The 22,832-nt window shown below is 42.1% G+C and overlaps 3 protein-coding genes across 7 annotated transcripts; 2 read left to right on the plus strand and 1 right to left on the minus strand.

Annotated features, from left to right (window-relative positions):
* Window positions 1–1,205: 1,205 nt before the first annotated feature.
* Window positions 1,206–3,922, plus strand: and3 (actinodin3). Its single transcript, XM_041056138.1, has 5 exons — window positions 1,206–1,384; window positions 1,975–2,047; window positions 2,216–2,260; window positions 2,802–2,950; window positions 3,052–3,922. Exons 1-5 carry the CDS (start codon window positions 1,373–1,375, stop codon window positions 3,724–3,726), a joined length of 954 nt encoding a protein of 317 aa, XP_040912072.1. The 5' UTR covers window positions 1,206–1,372; the 3' UTR covers window positions 3,727–3,922.
* A 741-nt stretch (window positions 3,923–4,663) lies between these two features.
* LOC121193392 (dynein, cytoplasmic 1, intermediate chain 2a-like) lies at window positions 4,664–12,614 on the plus strand. 5 transcript variants are annotated; one of them, XM_041055644.1, is made up of 17 exons: window positions 4,664–4,802; window positions 6,088–6,210; window positions 6,336–6,468; window positions 6,882–7,017; window positions 7,381–7,443; window positions 7,663–7,790; window positions 7,892–7,981; window positions 8,161–8,323; window positions 8,416–8,515; window positions 8,663–8,788; window positions 8,896–9,042; window positions 10,111–10,224; window positions 10,321–10,454; window positions 10,612–10,756; window positions 10,866–11,006; window positions 11,436–11,561; window positions 11,717–12,614. In XM_041055644.1, the coding sequence occupies exons 2-17, from the start codon at window positions 6,103–6,105 to the stop codon at window positions 11,816–11,818; spliced, it is 1,956 nt and encodes a 651-aa protein (XP_040911578.1). In that variant the 5' UTR covers window positions 4,664–4,802; window positions 6,088–6,102; the 3' UTR covers window positions 11,819–12,614. The 5 variants fall into 5 exon arrangements, with proteins under 5 accessions (XP_040911578.1, XP_040911577.1, XP_040911579.1 ...); XM_041055643.1 differs by having other exon boundaries at window positions 4,669–4,802; window positions 6,102–6,210; XM_041055645.1 differs by having other exon boundaries at window positions 4,669–4,802; window positions 6,102–6,210; window positions 6,933–7,017.
* A 490-nt stretch (window positions 12,615–13,104) lies between these two features.
* On the minus strand, window positions 13,105–22,062 carry LOC121193391 (calcium-binding mitochondrial carrier protein Aralar1-like). The gene is made up of 18 exons (XM_041055642.1): window positions 22,015–22,062; window positions 21,205–21,258; window positions 19,623–19,768; window positions 19,299–19,414; window positions 18,729–18,868; window positions 18,460–18,606; window positions 17,741–17,879; window positions 17,521–17,614; window positions 17,259–17,343; window positions 16,981–17,062; window positions 16,736–16,894; window positions 16,255–16,307; window positions 15,886–15,966; window positions 15,228–15,368; window positions 14,965–15,103; window positions 14,603–14,761; window positions 14,405–14,495; window positions 13,105–14,119 (listed from the first exon to the last, which is right to left on the minus strand). Exons 1-18 carry the CDS (start codon window positions 22,024–22,026, stop codon window positions 13,906–13,908), a joined length of 2,052 nt encoding a protein of 683 aa, XP_040911576.1. The 5' UTR covers window positions 22,027–22,062; the 3' UTR covers window positions 13,105–13,905.
* Between the last annotated feature and the right edge of the window lie 770 nt (window positions 22,063–22,832).

Below are 22,832 nucleotides of genomic sequence, written 5' to 3' on the forward strand. Positions count from 1 at the left end.
CTTCCATTTTTGTCATGTGCACAGAGCAATTACAGTATGATGTTCACCATTAGCCACCTGGCAGAGCTCCACTTTAGACTCCCTGTCTCCTTCTCCCACTCTTTGATCGCAGACTTACCTGCTGGTTTGAAGGATAGAATTTGCTTCGTTGTTGAAATGACAAACACCGGCCAGGCGGACAGTCTCTGAGCAAAATGGAAATGAAGAAAGTCACAAGCACCATCAAGAGATGGTCTGAGGAGGTAATGAAGCTAAAAAAAAAAAAAAAAAAAAGATATATTACCTTGCTGGGCCAAGGTGGACATTTGGCCTGATTCAGGTTGGACAGAGCATATCCATTGCATGTTCCTTTTTCATAATGAAATATTTATTACTCAGTGGGGAAACCGAAACAAACACACACGCTAAACCCCCCTTTGACTCCAGTGGGTTACATGGCTATTTCACAGATAACTGAAGGAACCCAGTGATGCTGATTTTTATAATTTACTAGAGTCACTAATCCACATTGCAGCCTGTTCACACTTGTAAAAAAATATGTGGTAAATCACATAATCTGTGGTTTCACGCATGATTTTCTCTGAATACTGTTACACGTATTTGATTCTATTTATCTCTTTCCTAATGTCTTTTTCTTTATCACTTTTATCATTATTGTTATTATTATGGGTGCTTGTGTGTATTTGCGTTATTAAGAGATTCAGAAATATGTTTTGAAGTCTCTAAACAACAATTCCCAGGCTGTGTGACATTGGCTTGGTGTTTGGACAAGCTAGCCCATAATTCCTGCATATTTCTTGGGGACTTAAACAGCAGTTGACTCAGCTCCCCCTCTATTTTTTGACTGGCCAGGACCAAAGTTAAAAGCACACATCCAGCTGTTTTGGGACAGAGGGTTAATTTTTACCTGCCAGGCATGTTTTGTCAAGAATTAGTCTACAGTAGCACGGTGCACGTCACCAAACTTGGCATATTTGATCAATTAAACAAACTGGAAAGTAAATGTTTTGCAGCTACAGATTTTAGAAACTTACTGTTTTTGAATGCATGAATTCTACCTATGCTGATGGCTTCATCCAGGACTACTATTCCTATGGTAACTCTAAGTAACTAGACTGTCTGTGCACCCAGCGGATGCCCTGCTGTTACAGGGCTGTTTCTCGTGGCTTTACAAGAAGTCACATTTTGTTTGAAGTTTATCTTTTACTGCTGGTTCATGCTCAGTGTGCTAATGAGCTCTTCCACGTCTCCACAGAAAATGGGGTGGAGTTAAGCCTACTTGCAGCTCAGTGGCCAATGGAAAGGCCCCAGAATTAACAGCAGTATTTATGAACAGTTATGTTGTGCAGCAGATTAGACCAGGACTGAGGAGATGCAACAGCAGGTGAGCAGGCTCAGTTTTCTTTTCTTTCTTTTTTTTCAGTAGACATGTCAAGTTTAAAAGCAGGGGTTATCAAATATTTCATTCTTATCCGTTTGCATACTGATAAGTATGGTGCAGAAAATTCCCAAGAAAAAGTATTTTATGACAAAGTCTCTGTTTAAAAGATGATCTGCAAGTGATACAGCAAAAGGATTAGGACTTAATCTTTACTTTACTATTTTTTTACTTTAGGAAATAAATATATGACAGCTACTATAATCAAATACACATGCAAGGTATAGTAGTAACCTAACAGGAAATATAAGTGTTCATCATTATATACAGATACACTGTAAGTTCCTAATGGGATTTTATAGGAATCTTACTGATTGGCTGACTGGTAATCTTTTTTTTCTTTTTTTTTTAATCCAGTCGGTTTTTGCTTTGAAGGATGAGTATCTTCATCTTGTGGTTAATGTCATGGATTGTGACACTTCTGAGTGTACTTTTGTACCCTTTTTGTTTGTTTTTGTGTTTTATTTTGTCCTTTTGTAAATAACAGCAGTCATTTAAGGCAAAATGCAAAATAATTGGGGTTTTGCTTGATATAGCAATTGCAGACGTCAAAGATGGTTTCCCACGTGTCCCTGTTGAGGGCGCTGTGCTGCCTGCTGTTAATGCCAGGTATGTCTCAGTTTTTCATTTGACCTTGGGTTAAAGCTAGAGTTAAAGCTCTACTGATGACTTAATGCTGGATTCATGATAAGCAACCAGTTGGACTGTAATGCTTTCCATAGTGAAGTGTTTTGTTATTTGAGGTGTGTGTCTGAGATATTCTGTGCTTCTCTCCAGGTTTGCTAGACGCAACATCTCTTGTGAAAGTAAAGAATCCTGGAGGTATTTAATCTTCCACTTTACTGCAGATTGTGATGTGATTAGATTAAAAGTGTGCTCTATGAGAGGAATGAGAGAGTAAAAACATATATTGTAACTGGGAAAGTTTTTAGAGTGATGTTATAAATTAAATTTGTATTTAACTTATCATGTAAAGGCTGACTTGTACCTTTAATTAAGAAAATGTATTTCAAGTTATAAAAATGGTAAATCAAAGTGTAGCCATTTTTTGGCATTCTGGTTTTACTACATTTACAGCTGACACTAATTCTCTCTTTCTCTAAACTGACAGAAAAATGTCATTATTTTAAAGTCACATGCTAAAAGCACAGCTCACATATGTCATTTTGCAACTTCTGTATATATCGGTATGCTTTTTGAACAGATATTCAACCTATAGGTATATTTCTACAGCAATTTTTTTTTAAAAATCACTCTTTTTACCAAATTTCTCAGTTATTAAAAACACAGTACTTTTCAAATTGAAACTAAAATGGTATGAGAATGATATCCTTATATCTCCTGCTTTCGTGTTCTTCCACAGGGAATCAAGTGAGCATTGATTCAGCTCGAGCACATGATTTCTTGACTAATTCTCGACCTAAGAGGAACATTGACCCAAAGTGGTACCGAGGCAATCCTGATTTTCAGTCCTACTACCGCTATTACAACAGCATTGGGCACATTGAAGGAGTAGGTTGAGAATGAGTGGAAATTTTTCATTCTACATATGTGGTTCTATTCAGCTAAAAATGTCCTGTGTCCTCTCTCATGTTTTTCTGTTTCTCATTCAGATCTATGAGATTGACAGGATCAGGATGCTGTATCAGCAGATGCGTCACTTGGAGCTGACCTACGGCCCAGATGCCTCCAGTTACCAAAATGTCATGGGTGTACTGACTACCACTGCAGCACCAACCACAACCACACAGCCTCCTCCACCTCCCACCACTCCTGCTCCTACACCAGACCCTCTGGAGAATGCTCAGAGGATCTATTTGTGTAACCCTAAAGACCCACTGTGCAAACCTCAGATTGTCTACCTGCCAACTGGGGCTGTTCCAGTGCTGTGTGACCCACGACTCAACCCCGCCTGCAGGCCCAAAACAGAGGAGGAGATAAAGGCAGCAGCTCCTCCTCAACCACCCCCACCTCCTCCTGCTCCCAAAAAGTCTGTCCCACCTCCACCTCCAGCTGCCACTCCCAAAGGCATGGAGTATGACTGCGACCCATACTGGGATCCTGACTGCCTCATCGACCACCCTCCCCGCCCTATCCAGGAAACATCCGAACCAGAGGCACCAGCTGAGGAGAAAGTGGTGAAAGAGGAAGAAGCAAAAGCTGAGGAAAGTGTCCCTGCAGCACCAGCCGCCCCAAAAGCGCTCTACCCTTTCTTCGACCCTTATGATTTCAAACGTGACCTTTATGACCCCTCTCGTTACACCGATCCAGCTCCAGAACCACAGTAAAAAACAAAGTGCTTAAAAAACGATAGCCTTCTATGCAGGGCAAGACTACAAAATCAAATCACAAGGCTAAAACAAGACTGTGAGCAAATCCACACTCAATTGTAAAATTCAAATCATGCAGATTATCGCATGTTTTATGAGACAGACATGTAAACAATGCTTTTATGCTCATAGTTTTTCCAAATGACAAATCAAATTCTGCCCTTATTGTGTGTATGTATGACTATTCGTAAAAAAAAAAAAGAGATGCACAATAAAATTTTGTGTGAAATAGAAACAATAAAAAAAATAATAAAAAGTGATTGACAAATTCTAACAAATTTGTGTGATTTCTTATTTCGTTTTAGTGTTATGTAACCTGCATGGGTTTGAAAACAAGAAAGGAAACGTGTCTCTTTCCCTGCTAACATATGTTTTGTTTTTTTTTGTTTTTTTTTTACATGTCTTTGACAGCTATAGTGCATAGATGCTTTGAATATTAGCAATTTTCTTAAAATGTCTTAAAATAAAAATATAAGCCAATAAACAGTCAATAAAATATGGTGTAATGTCCTTCACTGAATAAAAGTGGGCCTACTTAAGGAAAAATAGCTAAGTAGCTAACATCAGCTCCAACCTGACCATCTACATTATATTATTATATCCTATTATTATATCCTGCTGCTAGTGCTACTACTACTACTAATAATAATAATAACAATATTAGCTTACATTTTTTTTAACACCTTAGTGAGCTATATTTTGTTGCTAACTACATATTTAAATGAAAGGATTTGTAACATAGGACATGAATACCTCTTACCCCACTGATACCACCAAACTGGTTAGTTATCTTTGTAGAACCGTCAAAAACTGAGAAATTCTCAAGTGAAATGCAATATCTGCCGGTAGAGAGCGGTAATCCTCAGCTCTCACGGGTTTCAGACCAACCGCCGAAGAAGACGACTGCAGCGGAGGAAACTACTGTCTCTTCCAGCATCATCAGTCTCCGCCACCATCACTTGTCTTCGGACTTAACACACACAAAACTGGACTCTGTTGTTATCTGTGTGCTTCGGTTTAACATCTGACACCAGGTATTTTATTCTACCCTCATAACCGTGTTGCTTGCAAACGCGTTTGCTGGACAGTGAAGCAGAGAAGCTCGGGCGTTGCTTTGCGATGTTACCGTTAGTCGCTTATTGTAACAGTAGGCCCGCCCGCCCGGTGCCATGGAGATTAGCATGCTAACGCCGCTAGCTAGCTTTAGCCGTCTCTTAGCGGACAGTGTAGCCGTTAATTAGATTATAAACAAATCTTGACAAAGTTTGACAAATCCTAGACTGAGGAGGAGACACCATTCATAACACGGAGCTTACACGGGGCTAGCAATTTATGAGAAAGAAACGCGAGGTTAAACAGACGTAATGGCTAGTTTTATTTATTTTTTTAATTACAGTTGCTCTGATAGTGGGTGGAGTGGTGTAGACCATCCCGGTTGTGGGTAGTGTTACGGACACCTACTACACAAATTAACAGGATTAGCACATAAATATTATCAGTGTGTGTAGATGCTGACATGATTACACAATTATTTATAACACTGCTAACCCTGATTTCAAATAGATGTGAAAGAGTCAGGACAACAAAATAAGAGTATGTAACTTTTGGATGAAGATATAATTGAGGGATTCATCGTTGTGTAGCATATGGCTGATATTCAGTCTGGATAATTTTGGAATAATACACAGTCTCAGTCATTCACCAGTCGCTGTGACATTATGGAGAAAACAGATAAAGAGAAGATTGTCTTGAACAGCTGGTTGGTGTTCACATGTTACCAGTGTGACAGGCCCAGGGCTGCTGTCTAATGCAGCACTATTATGTGAAGTTTGCATATTGGAAAAAGGAACCTCTATAACAAAGTGACTTATTATGGTGCTCTGTAGAACTTCTAATTTTTGGCGATTCATCTTGCAGTTGTTCAAAAATGCTTTCCTCATTCAAGGCTTGCTCAGATAGAAAGTTGGCCATAAAATAAACAAACAAAAAGAACAACAAAAACTTCCATCAACATACAGTACATGTTTTAAGGTTTCCAGATGTTTCAGACTAAACCGCAAGAAACAGACCAGGGTTACGAACCATAAAAATGGCCATTACAACTTTCCAGTGCCCAAAATAACTTTTTTTTCAGACCAAACCCCACTGATATATTTAGATTTAAATTAAATAGGATTCTAATCCTCACACTTGAGAAGCGGAAAACTGTTGTTTAATGTTTTTGTATTTTTCCTTGAAAATTGAGGCGAGGAGTGATTTTTCTTTTTTGAAGAGGTTAGTTTTCAGGTTAGGTCTCTTCACTGTCCTGTTTCAATTCAGTCTTCCCCCTGCAGTATGTCTGACAAGAGTGAGCTGAAGGCTGAGCTGGAGAGGAAGAAACAACGGATCGCCCAGATTCGAGAGGAGAAGAAGAGAAAAGAAGAGGAGAAGAAAAGGAAGGATGTATGTGGTAGAAACAGTAATGTCTGCCAAGATGTCTGCTTTGATTTTCAGTTTTCAGTTACTGTTTATTGTGGTACGTTTTCATTTCACTGGAGGTGAGGTTGTCTGTGTTCTGTATTCTGTAGGGAGATTCAAAGCGTGGAGTGGAGGCGGGCGGTGGGTCTTCTGTCGGCCATGAAGACTCTGACCTGGAGAGGAAGAGGAGGGAGGCAGAGGCGCTGCTGCAGAGTGTTGGCATCACCCCTGACATACCCCACGGTAAACGGGCACCGCCAGCATGCTTCTATTTTTATCTCTTATCTCCCCCACTTATCTCCCATCATTATCTGGTTGTGTGCTTGATGGATTGCAGCATCTATAAAAGTCAATTCTAACTTTGTGGTCTGGCTTGGTTTCATCCACTGTGCTTTTTTCCCTCCCTTCACACGAAATCTGAACATTTCACACAACTGTTTTGTGCATGACACGTAAAACCTGCCTGCCATTTATTTTCATTCTCTCTTCTCTCCCCTTTGTCTGTCCTTTTGTGTTTTGTCCTCCTTACTGCATGCAAACTCATTCACTCACTCACTCATCCACGCACTACTTCCGTACCTCACTCCTTCCCTCACTCACTCACCCATTCATTGACTCACACACTCACACTTACAAACACGCACACGCACTCACAGCTCAGCCCCTGAGGGTAGTAACAGAAGATACATGTCTGTTTCACTACCTAGTCCCTGCCCCCATGTCTCCCTCCAACAAATCAGTGGGCAGCGATGCAGGAAGCCAAGACTCTGGGGATGGAAACGCAGGACCAAGGTTTGTGTGTGTGTGTGAGGTGCAGAGAGAGGATGGGTTGTTTTTACATGATTTTAGAGTTGTACATGCATGCTAAGTGTCTGTGTGTATTAACATTGTAATTATACTTGATGAATTCTGACCTGTCTCCTCTTTGCCTTTTCACCGGCACGTTGATGTGTCTGAATTAACATGCACTCCGTTCCTCTTCTTCTCTCCCTGTCCTTCTTCCTCTCTTTTTCCTGTCTTCCCATTCTCTAACATCTCTTATATGGCTCACCCTTTGCCCGTCTTCTGCGTTTGGTTTCATCCTCTTGTTTTCCTCTTTCTCTCTCTGTCCCGTCTTTCTCTTACTAATACCATCTGGTGGTTTGGCTGTATAAGGACATTGCATTGGGATCCTGACCCCTCTACTCTGCAACTCCACTCCGACTCTGAGCTGATGGGGTACTGCTCCTCCTCTCTCCTTTAGCTTGTCTTCCAACTTTAATCAGTTTTTTCGTGGTTTCATCTTAGATTTGTCCAAATGTGTTAATAATATCTCCGTGCATCATTATTAATGTTTCTTCATGTAAATGTTGCATACAGCTCCACATTGTTTTGCAAACCTGTGCTTATTTCCACGATGGTGTGTGTGTGTGTGTGTGTGTGTGTGTGTGTGTGTAGACGTGGAGCTGTAAGGCTGGGCATGTCCAAAGTGACCCAGGTGGACATTGTCCCAAAGGAAATGGTGTCTTACTCCAAAGAAACACAGACACCCACCGAGGCGCTGACGCACACTGATCAAAAAGCAGGTAAACAAACGGAGACACAGACACGCTTTACCTTTCCTTCAGCCTTCTACTCTGTGCAAATCAAAACCAAATAAAACCTAAATAAAATGTGTGTTTTCCAGATGAGGAAGAGGACGAGGAGATAACTGCTCCCCCTCCACTGGAGGACACCCAGGAGGAGAAAGATGAACAGGGTGAACAGCAGGACGAGGGTAAGGAGACAAGTAAATAACAGTAACTGCCACAGAAAATACTTTTGAATAATGCTGATTAATGAAAACAAGTCATTTCAGCTATTTTTTACTCTTATCCAGTTTCTGCTTTAAGTAATGATTTTTGAGTTTATTTCTATGTAAACATTCAGTTTGAATACTGAATAATCTTTGTACAGACTCTCCCAAGGAGCTGACTGAAGAAGAGAAACTGCAGGTCTTGCACTCTGAGGAGTTCTTGTCGTTTTTCGAGCGAGGCAGCAGAATTGTTGAAAGAGCTCTGGCTGAGCAGGTGGACGTCTGCTTCGACTACAGCGGCAGAGATCTAGAGGATAAGGAAGGGTGAGGCATATGAAAAAAAAACTGTAACCGGTGCTAGAGGGATAGATGGATAGGTGGGGCTGATCATAATTATTTTTTTCTGTCCCTTTCAGTGACTTGCAGGCAGGCGCAAAGTTGGTTCTGAACAGACAGTTTGCAGATGAGCGCTGGACTAAAAACAGAGTGGTCACCTGTCTGGACTGGTCCCCTCAGGTATTCATCTTGTTACATGTCCAGAACAGAAATTCAGTCTCCGTCCAGTCAGTCTATATTGATTCATTTGTGACTCGTACATTCTCTTAAATGATTCTTGCCTTGTTTCTTTTCCACATCTAACAATGGCTGCTGTGTTCCCCTCAGTACCCAGAGCTGCTAGTGGCGTCATATAACAACAATGAGGATGCTCCCCATGAGCCTGATGGAGTAGCACTGGTCTGGAACATGAAGTACAAGAAGGGCACACCCGAGTACATCTTCCACTGCCAGGTAAAGGAAGAATGCACATGCATATTCTCTTTAAGCCACTCATTTAAAGACATTTTCCTTAACACAGTTTACATCATACATTTAAATGTTTAATTTTCTGTCTTCAGTCAGAGGTGATGTCAGCCGGGTTTGCAAAGTTTCACCCCAACCTGGTGGTGGGTGGGACGTACTCTGGACAGATTGTCTTATGGGACAACAGGAGCAACAAGCGCACCCCTGTTCAGAGAACCCCCCTGTCTGCAGCTGCACATACAGTAATGCACTGGAGCTCACACACCTTTATCTACACACTATGTCTACACACGCTCTACACTGCGTTCCAAATTATTATGCAAATTGTTTTTAAGAGTCATAAAGATAACATTTTTTTGTTTTTCACCTAAACTCATGGATGGTATTGTGTCTCAGGGCTCTTTGGATCACTGAAATCAATCTCAGACACCTGTGATAATTAGTTTGCCAGGTGAGTCCAATTAAAGGAAAAACTACTGAAGAAGGACGTTGCACATTATTAAGCAGACCAACATTTTCAAGCAATATGGGAAAGAAAAAGGATCTCTGCTGCTGTAAAGTGTGAAATAGTTGAATGCCTTGGACAAGGTATGAAAACCTTGGATGTTTCACAAAAACCTAAGCATGATCATTGTACTGTTAAGAGATTTGTGGCTGATTCAGAGCACACATGGGTTCCGGCAGATAAAGGCACAATGAGGAAGGCTCTTCTGACATCCTGCAAAGAAATTCAAGCAGAAACTCTCCAAAAACTCACAAGTTCAATGGATGCAAGAATTGTGAAGCTGCTATCAAATAAGGGGTCCTATGTTAAAATGTAACTTGACCTGTTAAGATGTTTTTGGTTGAAATAGCTTTTGATTTCAGTATATAGGACCTCCTAATCCTGCAAATTCAACAAATGACCATTTTCAGTTCTTTACAATCTATAAAATGTTTTGAAACTCTGTTGTGCGTAATAATTTGGAACAGTGCATTTTAAGTTTTTATCATTGGGAGGTTTGTTCAGTAACATTCAGTTTATACTCTAACAGTTAATGACTTGAAAATTATGCTCACTGTCATTTGCATCAACTGTTTAAAATCATAGAAAAATATCATTTGCATAATAATTTGGAACGCGGTATACAAACTATTTAATGGAAGCTCTTCTAATGTCATTGACACAACTGTGTGTTTTCTGTGGAGGTTTTTCAGCCAGTGCTTTGTCAGTTTTTTTTTTCTGTATCTCAACATTTGGCTGACTTTTTTTTTTTTTTTTTTTTTTAAAAGTAAGGGTGTGTTGTCTAACTGTGCTCTATTGTGTCCAGCACCCAGTCTACTGTGTGAATGTGGTGGGAACCCAGAATGCTAACAACCTGATCAGCATTTCCACTGATGGCAAAATGTGCTCCTGGAGCCTTGACATGCTCTCGCAGCCACAGGTACAGTGAACCTGTATGGATGATGTAAAGATGTACTTTGGCAAATATGAATTTGGTTTATCAGGGAGTCTGAGCCTGTGCGGCTTCTCCCTGCAGGACAGTCTGGAGCTGGTGTTCAAACAGAGCAAGGCAGTGGCTGTCACCTCCATGGCCTTCCCTCTGGGCGATGTTAACAACTTTGTGGTCGGGAGCGAGGACGGCTCTGTCTACACCGCCTGTCGCCACGGGAGGTGGGTTCTGTCCTCATGAGCAACAGATGTCTTCCTAATGACAGATCCTTGTTTGGTTTACAGCCAGGAGCTGAAAGCAGCACTGCTACTTCCAAAAAATACTGGAGAAACCTTCAGGGAAAAGAAAGTGATCAGATATCTTACGTGTGTGTTACAGTAAGGCGGGTATCACTGAGGTGTTTGAGGGCCACCACGGTCCGGTGACCGGGCTGAGCTGTCACAGTGCTGGTGGACCTGTCGACTTCTCTCACCTCTTCATCTCCTCCTCTTTTGACTGGACCGTCAAACTGTGGAGCACGAAGGTGAGACACACACACACAGACACTCACACACCAACTTTTATACTGTTACTGTAGATACACTATTAGCTATGGTTCTTATCTTCATTTGTCCTCCTGCTCTTCTGTACAGAGTACCCGTCCGTTGTACTCGTTTGAGGACAGCTGTGACTACGTTTACGATGCGATGTGGTCTCCAACCCACCCGGCTCTGTTTGCCTGCGTGGACCTAGCTGGACGCTTGGATCTGTGGAACCTCAACAATGACACTGAAGTATGCACACACTCCCACACACACAAAATTCATCCTTTAAAGGAATAATTGAACGTTTTTAGGAAATGCACTTAATTGCTTTCTGTCTGAGAGTTAATGTTAATATGTGCTGTTAATATGAAGCTTCCACCAGCCCCGCAGCTGGTTAGCTTAGCTTAGCAATAAGACTGGAAACAGGGAGAAAGAGTTAGCCTGGCTCTGTCAGAAGGTAACAGAATCCACTTATCACAACCTCTAAAGCTCACTAAGTAACATGTTAAATTTACTTTGTTTAATCTGTGCAAAAACCTTGGAACTATATTAGAGTGGTGTCAGTCTTTTCATCTAACTCTTGGCAAGAAAGTGAAAAAGTGAATGACATCTCCCATGACCCTCCATGAAAATGCTGATATCGTAAGCTGATGTGTGTGGTTTTTTTTTTTTTTTTAGGTTCCCACCGCCAGCGTGTGTGTGGAGGGGTCTCCAGCACTGAACCGTGTGAGATGGGCTCACTCTGGAAAAGAGATTGCCACCGGGGACTCAGAGGGACAGGTGCAGGTCTATGATGTAGGGGAGGTGAGACAACATTCTCTCTTAGTATTGATTTTTTTTTTTTTTTTTTTTTTTTTGTTCAGCGATCACTATAACCAGTCAAATCTGGTTTCCTTTCCAACTCCTCGTTTGACATGCTGTTGAGCTGATGTGTTGTGTGTCCTTTTGTCATTCCACAGCAAATCTGCGTGCCCAAGGCTGATGAGTGGACGCGCTTCGTCAGGACGCTGGCTGAGATCAATGAGAACAGAGACGAAGCTGAGGAACTGGCCAACGTCTGATGTTACAAACCCCCGCCGCACTGACAGCTGCTCATAAATTTCTCTCCAGTACGCTACACACCTATAGCACACTACATGACACCGCCGGAGGGGCTGTCCTCTCTTCTCTCTGGCGTCCAGCTTTTCCACCTACTACAACACGAATTGGCCTGAGGAGATGTGCAGAGCTAGAATGGATAGAAAAGACAGTTTTAGATGTGTTTTGAAATGTGTCTTTAAGAGTTTTAGAGTACGTTTGTAGGAACAGTGAATGTCACATGTAGCAGTAGTAGTACAGAAACCACAGTTAAGTGGTTGAAAGTTTAACTGAGAGAGGAATACAGGGAAGTGATTTTTCAGGATAGTCGTGGCTGTCAGCTCTCTGAACTTCTAGCTTTGAATACATCCTCAGGGCTCCACAAACTGCTCCTCTCCTGAGGCCTCAGCCAACTCAGCCCTTTTTTTAAATATGCAAACCTTTGTACTTGCACCTTTTTATTACCATTTTAGTGTTTTTACATGTTTTAATATTTTCTGGACGCGCTTGTGCACACGGCTGGCAAAGAGTTTCTGTGGGGGGGGGGGCGAATAGAATAGCTGACATATCACTTCTTCTTTATCCTCAGCAGAGTGTGATTTGTCGACTTCAAACAGATGATATGCTTAAACATACACACTCCGGCCTGTGCAGAAGTGAGTCTTCCTTAGATTTTAACCACTACAATATTTAATATTTATTCCGATGGTGGCGCTTATTTAAATATTTTGTGTATTGTTTAAAAAAAAAAAAAAAAATGCTGCTTTGTACTAAAAGCTTGAGTAGTACATTCCTAAAATTAGCACTACAAACTTTTTACCAGGCAAAATCCGCTACTATACTTGCCTTGAATTTCTTGACACTAGTACAGTTAAAAAGTGATGTTTTTCTGTACCAAAGGTTATTGTTTTATACTCTGTACCTGTCCAATGAGTAGTAGAAAACAGTTTCCTGACTTGTCCTCTGTAAGAGGATCTAAATAAACTAAATGAAGTTCTACATGAAGCTGTAAAGCTGAGGTTGGAAGAAAATTTTTACTTCGCTTTCTTTTCCCATCCAGTTATTCATTCCCTCATGATGCAGCAGTCCAACCTCACCAGGCTGGTTCAAAAAAAAAAATCAGTTTCAGTCTTTAAAATAAGCTAAAAATGTTCAATATTACATGACAAAACTGTCAGTATTCAGACTTAATTGTACTGTATTCTTCCCTGTTACTGATACAGTTAAATGGTTGCACTTTTCCATTGGAATAAAACTCAAGACTTGTTGGTAAAATTAAACCCATATGGATGATTTATTTCAATAAAATACAGTGACTGAATTGAGATACATTTAATTTATTAATACCTAATTCTCTGCTCATGATTCTTGTTCAAGAAAACACGGAATTGAAAAGTTCTGTACATCAGTAAGAGTGATTCTCATAGACCAGGACCAAAGGCCCCACATTGCCCTAACATTACAGTTACTGTATAATGATGCTTGATTGAATGTTACTGTGCTTTGTCTTGTAACATTTTCTTCACTGCAGTTATACAATATGTACAGTACGTAGCCTCCTGTGTGAGGACCAAATCGAGAGTGAAGCCCCACAAACCGTGTCGACCAATCTAATATGTTCTATGCCCCGCTGTCCAATTAGAGAGGTCCTACTCAAACTGAGTATCAGACAGAAACCAAAACGAAAAATCATATCAGCTACTGATGAGAGAGAGGAGTGCCCAAGACTCCCATTTTCTTTCTTTCTTTCTTTTTTTTTTACAAATGTTGGAGAGAAGAACACAAAGGATGAAGATGCCAGGAGTGTACAGCCACTCAAGATACAACGCAGTCAGAGCTCTGGCCCCGTCGCTGTCTGCTCTGTTACATCCACAGCTGGCTGGGGACCAGTGGAGCACACCTTCACCCCGGAGAGAGTAACGGGCTGGTGTTGTTTGTTCCTAAGTTAATGGCCCCTGTTTGTGGAGGTTGTGTTAACCGTGTGTGTTTTGTTTGTGTATCTATCTAAAGTGTCTGGCTCCTGATAGAGGAAGAGAAGGATGGCAAAGTGATATGGAGACGCCACACATCTCTATGGGGCCTGAGCTGGCGTGGCGGTGACTGGCTCTGGGTGATGTATGGAAACCACACCGGAGGACTTGAACTTGGGAAGGTGGAGGCCAAATTTGTTCTCCACCCCGGCAAAGGTGGCTGCAGCCAGGCGGTAGCCTCCGACGTGGTCCGCGTTGATGGGAGGGAGCTCTGAGATGCGAGACTTGGGTGTGGGCTCAGATCCCGCCGGACGCCTGGAGAGAGGAGAGAAGGGGGACAGGATTAAAGTTTTTAACGTGTTTGCTATGACATAGGTCCATTTTTGTTTTTATTTGGACGTAGCTGTGAAGACTCAAGAAGTGAATGTGACTCAGAGGAGTCACAATGGAAAATGACTCTGACAAGACGCTGTCAGTGCATCAGTCTAAGTTAAAGTATTGCAGTTATATTTGCATATCTTTAGTGCAGCAGACACCCAATCAAAAATATGGCATCAAGAGGCAGTTTAAGAGTGACACATCCTGTCCTTATCCACTTACTGTCCTCCAAAGTCGACGTAGAACCACCGCTGCAAGAGCTCATAAGTGACCAGAGTCACACCAAACTGAGGAGAGGACCGGCACATACGAGCTGGACAAAGGGAGAGACATAAATTCAACATGGTTTAAATGCAAAAATAATCTGAGACGCACTGTATTTAAGTGTGTAGCAGTACAAAGACAGAGACAGGCTCGCACCTCCAGCTCCCTTCCACAGAGCCCTGAACCCCTCCTCTCTCATAATCTTCCTGAAGCAATCGATGACTCCTGTGTAAGTGGTCTGTCCTGCCCTCGCTGCGACTTGCAGACGGGTCTTGATGACATCAGCCGGTGTCACGAGGGAGGCTGCAGGGATACCTGGGAAATGGAGTTACAAAGAAAGTCAGAGGAGATGCCGTTACTTCAAACCTTAGTAAAATGAGGTCTCTGTCACTGAAGGGGAGGATAAAAGAAAAAAAAAGTTTGGTGGTATTTCCATAAAATTAACTGCAGGTGAATCACTGGCTAGTTTTCTAACTGACGATGTCCTTCTGCTGTTCTGGGTCATGATCTGAGCTTACCAGCAATTGCTCCAGCAGAGAGAAGCTGCAGAGCTCCCAGCCTGCCTTGTTCGTCAGCTAGGTAGGTCTTGGTGTGGGCGTACACAGGGAAATAGATGGCTGAGAATGGGATGTCTCTCAGGAAACATGCTTTAGCACCCTGGACAGACAAACAAAGAGCAGACAGATGTAGGGGACTGTCAGGAGTACAACTGTGAAAGGTAAAGGGAAAGGAGTATGTAAATGCCAGACTGGAGACCGTGGTACATCCACCGACACATTACCTTGTAGAGGCCGAAGAAGCCGAGGTCACGGACCACACTGAGCGCGCTGACTCGAGGTCCGGTGGTGATCTCGCCTGCCACCTGCAGGCGAATCTTCACAATCTCCAGAGGATTGGTAAAGATCACCTGAGAGCCTCCAGCCTGAATAAATGGAGAGAAGAATCTTATTCACATGCTTACTGAGAAAAAGAAAAAAAATAAAAATAAAAAACAACTGCTCCTGCATCTCACATGTACGCAGCTGAGGTACGGGAGCCAAGTCTCGCTCGTGACAAGTATCAAAAGTAAAAATTAAATCCTGATTGATCATTTACTTTGCCATTTCCTTGGAGGGTAAGGAGTGCTGGGCCAATGTGTGTAAGGATGAACAACGCTATTAAAAACAAAAACAAGAAAAAAAAAACACGTTGCATTGGACATTGAGATTTTTGCTATGGATGCAATTTAGTATTGCAGTCCGATGTTAGTAATGCCATTTGGAACTCTGCAAGCAAGTTAATACAAGAAATGAACAGGTTGCATGCACTGAGTTACTTTTTCTGGCCTTAACAACCAAAAAGACAAAACACCCTTGAGTAAGCGACTGCATCTGCAATTTTTTCTTCTAGTGCTCATTTATGCAAAAAAAAAAAAAAAAAGTCTGGGAGTTGGTACTTACACAACCACCTGCCATTATCTCAGCAAATAAAGGAATTGTGTTGTCTTTATCGGTGAACTTGTCTCTGACAAAGTCATTCACCTGTGGGACACAAGCAGCAACAAGCATGAGACCAGAGATACTTCAGAGTCTTTCTAAAAATCTGTAAATTTGCCCTAATGTGATGTCTTTCATCCTATACAGTTTTATTTTTTACATTGATTTCACTTCATTTCAATGAACTGCATTCAATTTTACTGTTAATATGCAGTAAACTCCACTGCAGAAGCTGCTATAACATACATCATTACAACTAATGTAACATAATAAGTGTGTATGCAAAGTGAGTAAGTGGAGCGTGCGATTGTGACTGTGCAGGGCGGTACTCACCGTGAGCTTGATAGCCTTCTCAGGTGCCACACCTATAAGCTGAGGGACCAGACCTGTGGGGCATCGTGGGGGATTGAGTGACAGGAGAATCTCATTTCATTAGTAATACTAGGCAAACAGGACGAGAGAGGAGAAATCAAAAGGGAAAAAAAAAAAAAAGAAGATGGGAAATAAGATGAGGTCAAAAACATGGAGGTGAAAACTAACAGACACAGACAGATCTTTCACTGACGGTATGAGAGATGAGAAGGCTTGAGAGAGGAAACCACGAACACACGCACACAGAGGCTGATCCCAACAGAAGTGTCTCATTAATATGACAAAACACAGGTGAGGAAAAGTAACACAAAAGTGGAGAAAAATGACACACAACTGAGATGCATCAACAAAACACAAAAGACAGGAGCTTAAAAACCATCACTGGTGTTGTGAATGAAGACCAGGTGCCGTCTGAGAGCTCTGCCTTCCTAACGTGTCCTACCTCTGTAGAAGCCAAAGAAACCCTCGTAGCGAAGCACCTTCTTAGCACAGTCAAAGCTGTTCTTGTACATCAGCTCTCCAACAAAGGATCCTGTGGACCTCTGGTTCTGCATACGAGTCTTCACCAAATCAATGGGGTACACCGCCGTCGCTCCCGTGGCTGCACAGACACACAAGCTCAGACTAAACACGATCCATTGAGTTAAATATACTACAGGCTGCCGTGTGTCCAACAGGATGACTCACCTCCAGCGATGGAGCCTAGGGTGAACCTGTAGGCTGACTCAGCAACTTGGAGCCACACGGGCCTGGAACCGTCCCCATGGGTCTGATGGGAAAAAAAAATGAATCGCACATGAGACCATGGTGCATTTATCTAGATAATGCTGAAATACTGTGAAAATAGCTCTGATTTTTTTTTTTTTTTTTTGGCACATTGTAGAGACGGACAGTTATCTGCTGATCTGATTTTATGGTAATGACCACACCTATTTATGAATAAGGAGTTGTACACTCAGACTGACCTGTTTTTGGCTTTCAACCAGGTGGTAGGGGAGACATCCTTCCTCTAACGGAGCTATCCTCTCAATGTCAGCAAGGTTCAGGCGCCTGATACACACATGTTAATTTCCCCGTTATTAACATCACTGCCATGTATAGACTGACCTTAAGATTGACCGGTAAATATCAGTAGAGTGCAGGTGTTAGGGGTGAATTCAAAGATCTGGACCAGACACATGTTATTCTATCACAGACTTAAACTCAGTAGCAGAATGACTGTCTTACCCAGAGGGAGAGTGAAGGCCTGATAACTGATACAGGATGTCAATTTCCATGGGAGTGATTTGACCAAACTTGTTGGCAGCATGAACAAACTCTTCTGCAAGAGAGAGGAAGAGATAAGAGAGAGTTATCTCAACACAACATGGACACGTCTGACACCCGTGTGAACATCTTAGCTGAAAAGCAAAGGGACAACATCACAGGGATGCAACAATCTGCCCACCTTTGGTCACGAGTGTGTCCTTCCGCGTGCCGGCCAGCGTGCTGTAGATCTTACGGATCAGCTCCATGTTGTTCAGGAGGGAGTTGAAGGCATTGAAGTAAGAGAAACTGACCATGTGAGAGGTGCTGCCACCTGCAGCCTGGTAGAGGAAGGACAGTGCACGTCAGGTACTTTGACTGTAAATGTTTGTTTTTTCGTTTATATCATACTCTTGATGAGAAAGCCAAGATGTGCAGTTGCAAATATTATTGAGTACTGATTTATCAGCGTTAACCTCCACATTCAGCACCGTCAAGAGATGTTTGAAATGAGATTATAGTGGGAATATGTGAAAACACCTATGATTAGAGAACACTGAAGAGCCTGTGCAAGGCTTAAGAGATTAACAAAACTAGAAATGTGCCAGGCACAAGTTAAAAATGACCAGTATTGTCCTTTAAAGCCAATAACCCCAGATGTGAAGCGGATGAGGAGTGTGTACTTTTTTTCCAACCCCACAGGTTCGAGTGAATTATACTTCTACTCGCCAGCGACTGAAACAGTTAAACAGTGGGAGATGCTGCAGCATTGTAAAAACTGATATGAGTAACGAAAACTAATCTGTAACCATCCGAGTTGTGGTTATCTGGAAATAGCATGACGTCAATCGGAGATGAGCATTCTCTGTGGCCATAGAGTGAAATTATACAAATCACTATCAGTAAATTACTCTCACTCACTGAGACAAGGTTCTCCTCCACAAAGGGTGTGAGCATGTGGTGCCTGATGGTGGCCATAATGTCACTGAAGTCCATAGCAGAGATGACGCCACTCTTCCCTTTGTCCTTCTGGGCAAATGCCTGGCGTGCATGCTCCAACTGTAGCTCCTAAAAAAAAAAAAAAAAAAAAATTGACACCTCAAGGCTGGCTGTAAAAATAGTCCAAGTAAAACTGTAGAGCGAGAGAGCAGCAAAAACACTCGGTATGTGTATGTGTGTGCTCAGCATACCTGCAGGAACTGGGTGAACTCGGGGTAGCTGAGGCGTTTCTTGCGGTCGTGCCCGAAGTGCAGACGGATGAACTCACAGTCCCAGTTGAAGGGAATGTGGTGGTGCACAGTAGTCTGGCTGAAAATGTCCCGAACATTTTCTGCAGCACAAACACACATTTAAAAAAAAAAAAAAAAAGGAATCAATAATCAACTTACCCAACAAACATCATACACAATAACTGAGTCAAATCATTTTAATCCTATAAAATAAAACTCACATAAGAAAGACATAAGAAAGTTTCAGAGCCTGAGAGAGATTATGTAAGTCCATCTATGTGTAATGACTTAAACCGAAGAGTAATCTGGTTAAGAGAGCCATGTTATGAAATGCTTCCTTCACAGTGCACGTGTCTAACACGTAAATAACAAGGAACACTGCAATTAAACAACACAATGTCCTTCATACACTGATAGTTGAAAATATTTTACACCGTGTACAGTGCTATATTTATATTGTTATTTTTCTGTATTCATTAACATCACGTAAACTGAAATCAAAGCTTGTTTTGAAAACACAGTGGACCGTACCGAAGGAAATGTCTCCAGTTCCAGTCTTGTCAAACAGCTGGTAGGCTACTATGAAGAGAGCGTCGGGTGCACACAGCACCGATTCAAATGCAAGAAACTCCTGGAACGAGATCAACCTGCCAAAAAAAGATACAACATAAAAAGGTCAAAGGTCAGGTAATGCATGAACGAACAGTCTGGGGAATGGGAATCACTTATCTTATCTGTAAGTGGTGATAATGGCTAATACTAATCAGACATGGTGCAATAAACTGTAAATTAGTGATGATAAGCTGTGTGCAACTGTGTATGTGTGTGTGTGTGTGTGTGTGCGCATGCACGTACCCGTCCTTTGTGGTGTCAGCCACAGCAGCGATGAGCTGTACAGTTTTGGGGTTGTGATGGATCTGTGTGTGTAGCCCAAGATACCTCTGGACAAAGTCTCCTGGGGTCATGAACCTCTCTCCATCCTTGTCCACTACACTGGCATACTGAGGGGAGAGACAGAAAGTAACATTAGCATGAATGCTAAGATTAACATAACCAGCAGTTAATCCATCTCCACAGCATAGTTTTACGTCAGCTGTTATCACCAGCTTTGCTAACCCTCACAGCAGCCTAACTAATGAGCCGCTTGTCCAGAGGCACGAGTGTGAAGCATGACAAGTACATGGCTCTGAGTGAGGACAGTAGTACTAAAGTCTAGTGTCACAAGCTGTCAACATTACCCAGTCATTAAAGTGCACATTGTGCTTACTACTCTACTAATCTTTCAGTGCTATGCCAAATTTATAGCAAATCATTAACAAACATGTCCACATCTAATGTTAAAAATAGAATTATTGCGAGGTTGATGACTCACAAAAACATCAGATCCGTCTGTTGTGGTTTTTTTTTTTTTTCTTTTTACTCAAGCATGCTGGTGATTCATGCTACACCCGAGCAACCAAGGTCACTGATCATGCAGTTGTGGCATGACATGTCAGGGTTACTCGCACACGTGCGCCTATACTTTTGGCTCAAGCTTGTGAGCTATTTGACATGGGTATATATCGTAGCGTACCGACAACTGCTGGCTCACACAGCCATCACACAGTGGGTCACACACTCGCCACGCACAACACAGCGGAGAAAGGTGAAGGTTCACCAAGCCCTCTCTTATGGCAGTTACTCATGCCCGCTCATGGTCATGCAACAGTCTTCACCTTGACTCAAAATGGTGTCTAAACATGACATGAGTATGGTGTGACACAAAGCTCACTGATCCTTCAAGTACAAAAGCGAGCAGGTGCTTGCTTGTGGTGTAATGTGAAACAAGACCTGACAAATTCACCTGAGCAGGGACTTAAACCCTGGACGCTCAAATTAAAAGTGCGATGCTCTACCGACTGAGCTATCTAAGCCCTGAACGACTCCATCCTCTGCCTGTGCAAAACTCCATAATCACTTGACACGTCACAATGATCAAAGAAGGCTGAGACTGAGAATAGGAGACGTCATGTACAGAACCAAAACAACCCCTTTGTTCACAACAGCTGCTGCTGACTCAACACGTATGAACCCGTAATTATGCTTTAGCTTCAACTTCTGTTAGAAAAAAAAAGAAAACAGTAATGTTCAACAAAACTAACTGATGCATATGATCACTGATAAGCTATTCAGTTACAGTGATTTGTGATTTTGTGGAACAGCAGCAGTCTGTGCTGGACCATCAGCTGTGGCTAATGCTGTAATTTAAACCCCATGACACAACCTTACAAGCTCATTCACCATGTGAAAACAGTCCTGAGATCAGCTGTTCTTTTATACATATACAGTAGCTGTTTCACAAGTACTCCTGATGGGTATGTACATGATGGGCATACATATTATTATATTATATGCGTTTTCTGACACTGATCAAAGAAACACTGGAGGCAGACCTTACCTTCTGGAAGATTGTTTTCAGCTCACTGGGGTCCCCACGTTTGGTAGATTGCACCTAAAACAATACACAATAAAATAACATCAAGGCACTGTTCACCAAAAAAAATACTATTAATAAAAATAAACTGCTGATTAAAGCACGTTTTATGCGGTGTACTAAACATAACATGAGGCAACACTAGCAAGCAGCTCTGGGTTGATGTCTCCTTGAAACGTCCACCGCTGTGAAAGGAGACACACAACCCAAGGCAACGGGAATGGCACAGTCAAAAAAAAAAGAAACGACTACGTCCTGACACACAATCAAGTTGAGCAAGTTTTCTAGCTATATAATAAACCAGCCCACAAGCCAAACCTCTACACAAGCTCAGACTAACGTTACAAGTGGGTAGCCAGCTAGCAAGCACAAACTACTCATATGAAGAGGACACAAACCGTTGCAATGACACTTTAAGCTTTAAATCGGCAAAATGCGAGAGGACGAGAGCAAACTGACAAAGAGTCGACTGCTGTGAAACGATGCGAGGTCAGCTAGCGTTAGTGGTTTTTAAATCACGGCAGTCCGATAGCTGTTTAGCATTATCCTCGCTAACTTCGAGGTTGTGGATGTCTCATCAAGGCCAGCCACCGCCGGGCGGCAGCTAGCCCGGTGATGCTACAGCCTCGGAGTGCACCGCATCCGGGACACCCTGTCCGCACAGGAACACAGAGTCTAGCTTTGATCAATCATACTTAAGAAAATGAACAGAAGGCATGCAGATGGGTTAAAGTAGAGGTTTGAAAATCGCTAAGAGAGCGATGCCGAAGTCACCTTGACCGCCATGCTGGTTTGACGTCACGTACAGTGAACGAGCGAGGCGCAGGCACGCCCTCAGACGTGTACAGGTCTGAAAGTGTAAGCGGAACCGATCAGCCTGTCAGAATAATCAACCGACTGATGAGTTTGTCCATAAATGTAATGACTATATCACACACACACACACACACACACACACACACACGGAAGTAGATGCACGAGGATGCTTGCACTGATGTGAAACTATAGATTTACAATCTTAATGTGGAACCTGCGTCTCCTTCCACCCCTTCTCCTCCATTACTACTACTTCTGCATATACTAGCTCACTACCGCTACTATTGGTACAACTGCTACTAATACTACCACTGCTATTACTACTATGGCTGCTGCTACTACAGTTACTACTAGGCTACTACTACTGTCACCACCTACTATTACTTCTTCTTTTAGTAGTACAGCTACTGCAATACCATCACTACAAGACTACTACTAACAACCAACCACTACTGATAACATGACAGCTCACTGTCACACTGTCATGGCTTGTTAGGACACTTGAACCTAACAGAACCATAAGGTTCTTTTCTTTTTTTTTCATTTAACTTACCTCAGTCCATACTGACTTTGTTTCAACATCCAGTAGATGTAGCAATCGTTTGGTTTTTTTTTTTGCTCAGCAATGTTTCCATTTTTTATTTATTCAATACTGTGGATGAGCTCTTATCTCACTGACCTTGGTGAGGTGTCCATGTGAGATATCGACAGTATTTGTTGTCACTGATAAGGCAGTGACCCACTACAGTATTTCCACTATTTGCATTACAGCACTA

Source organism: Toxotes jaculatrix, chromosome 14 (genome assembly GCF_017976425.1).
Source record: "Toxotes jaculatrix isolate fToxJac2 chromosome 14, fToxJac2.pri, whole genome shotgun sequence".
Lineage (NCBI taxonomy): Eukaryota > Metazoa > Chordata > Actinopteri > Toxotidae > Toxotes > Toxotes jaculatrix.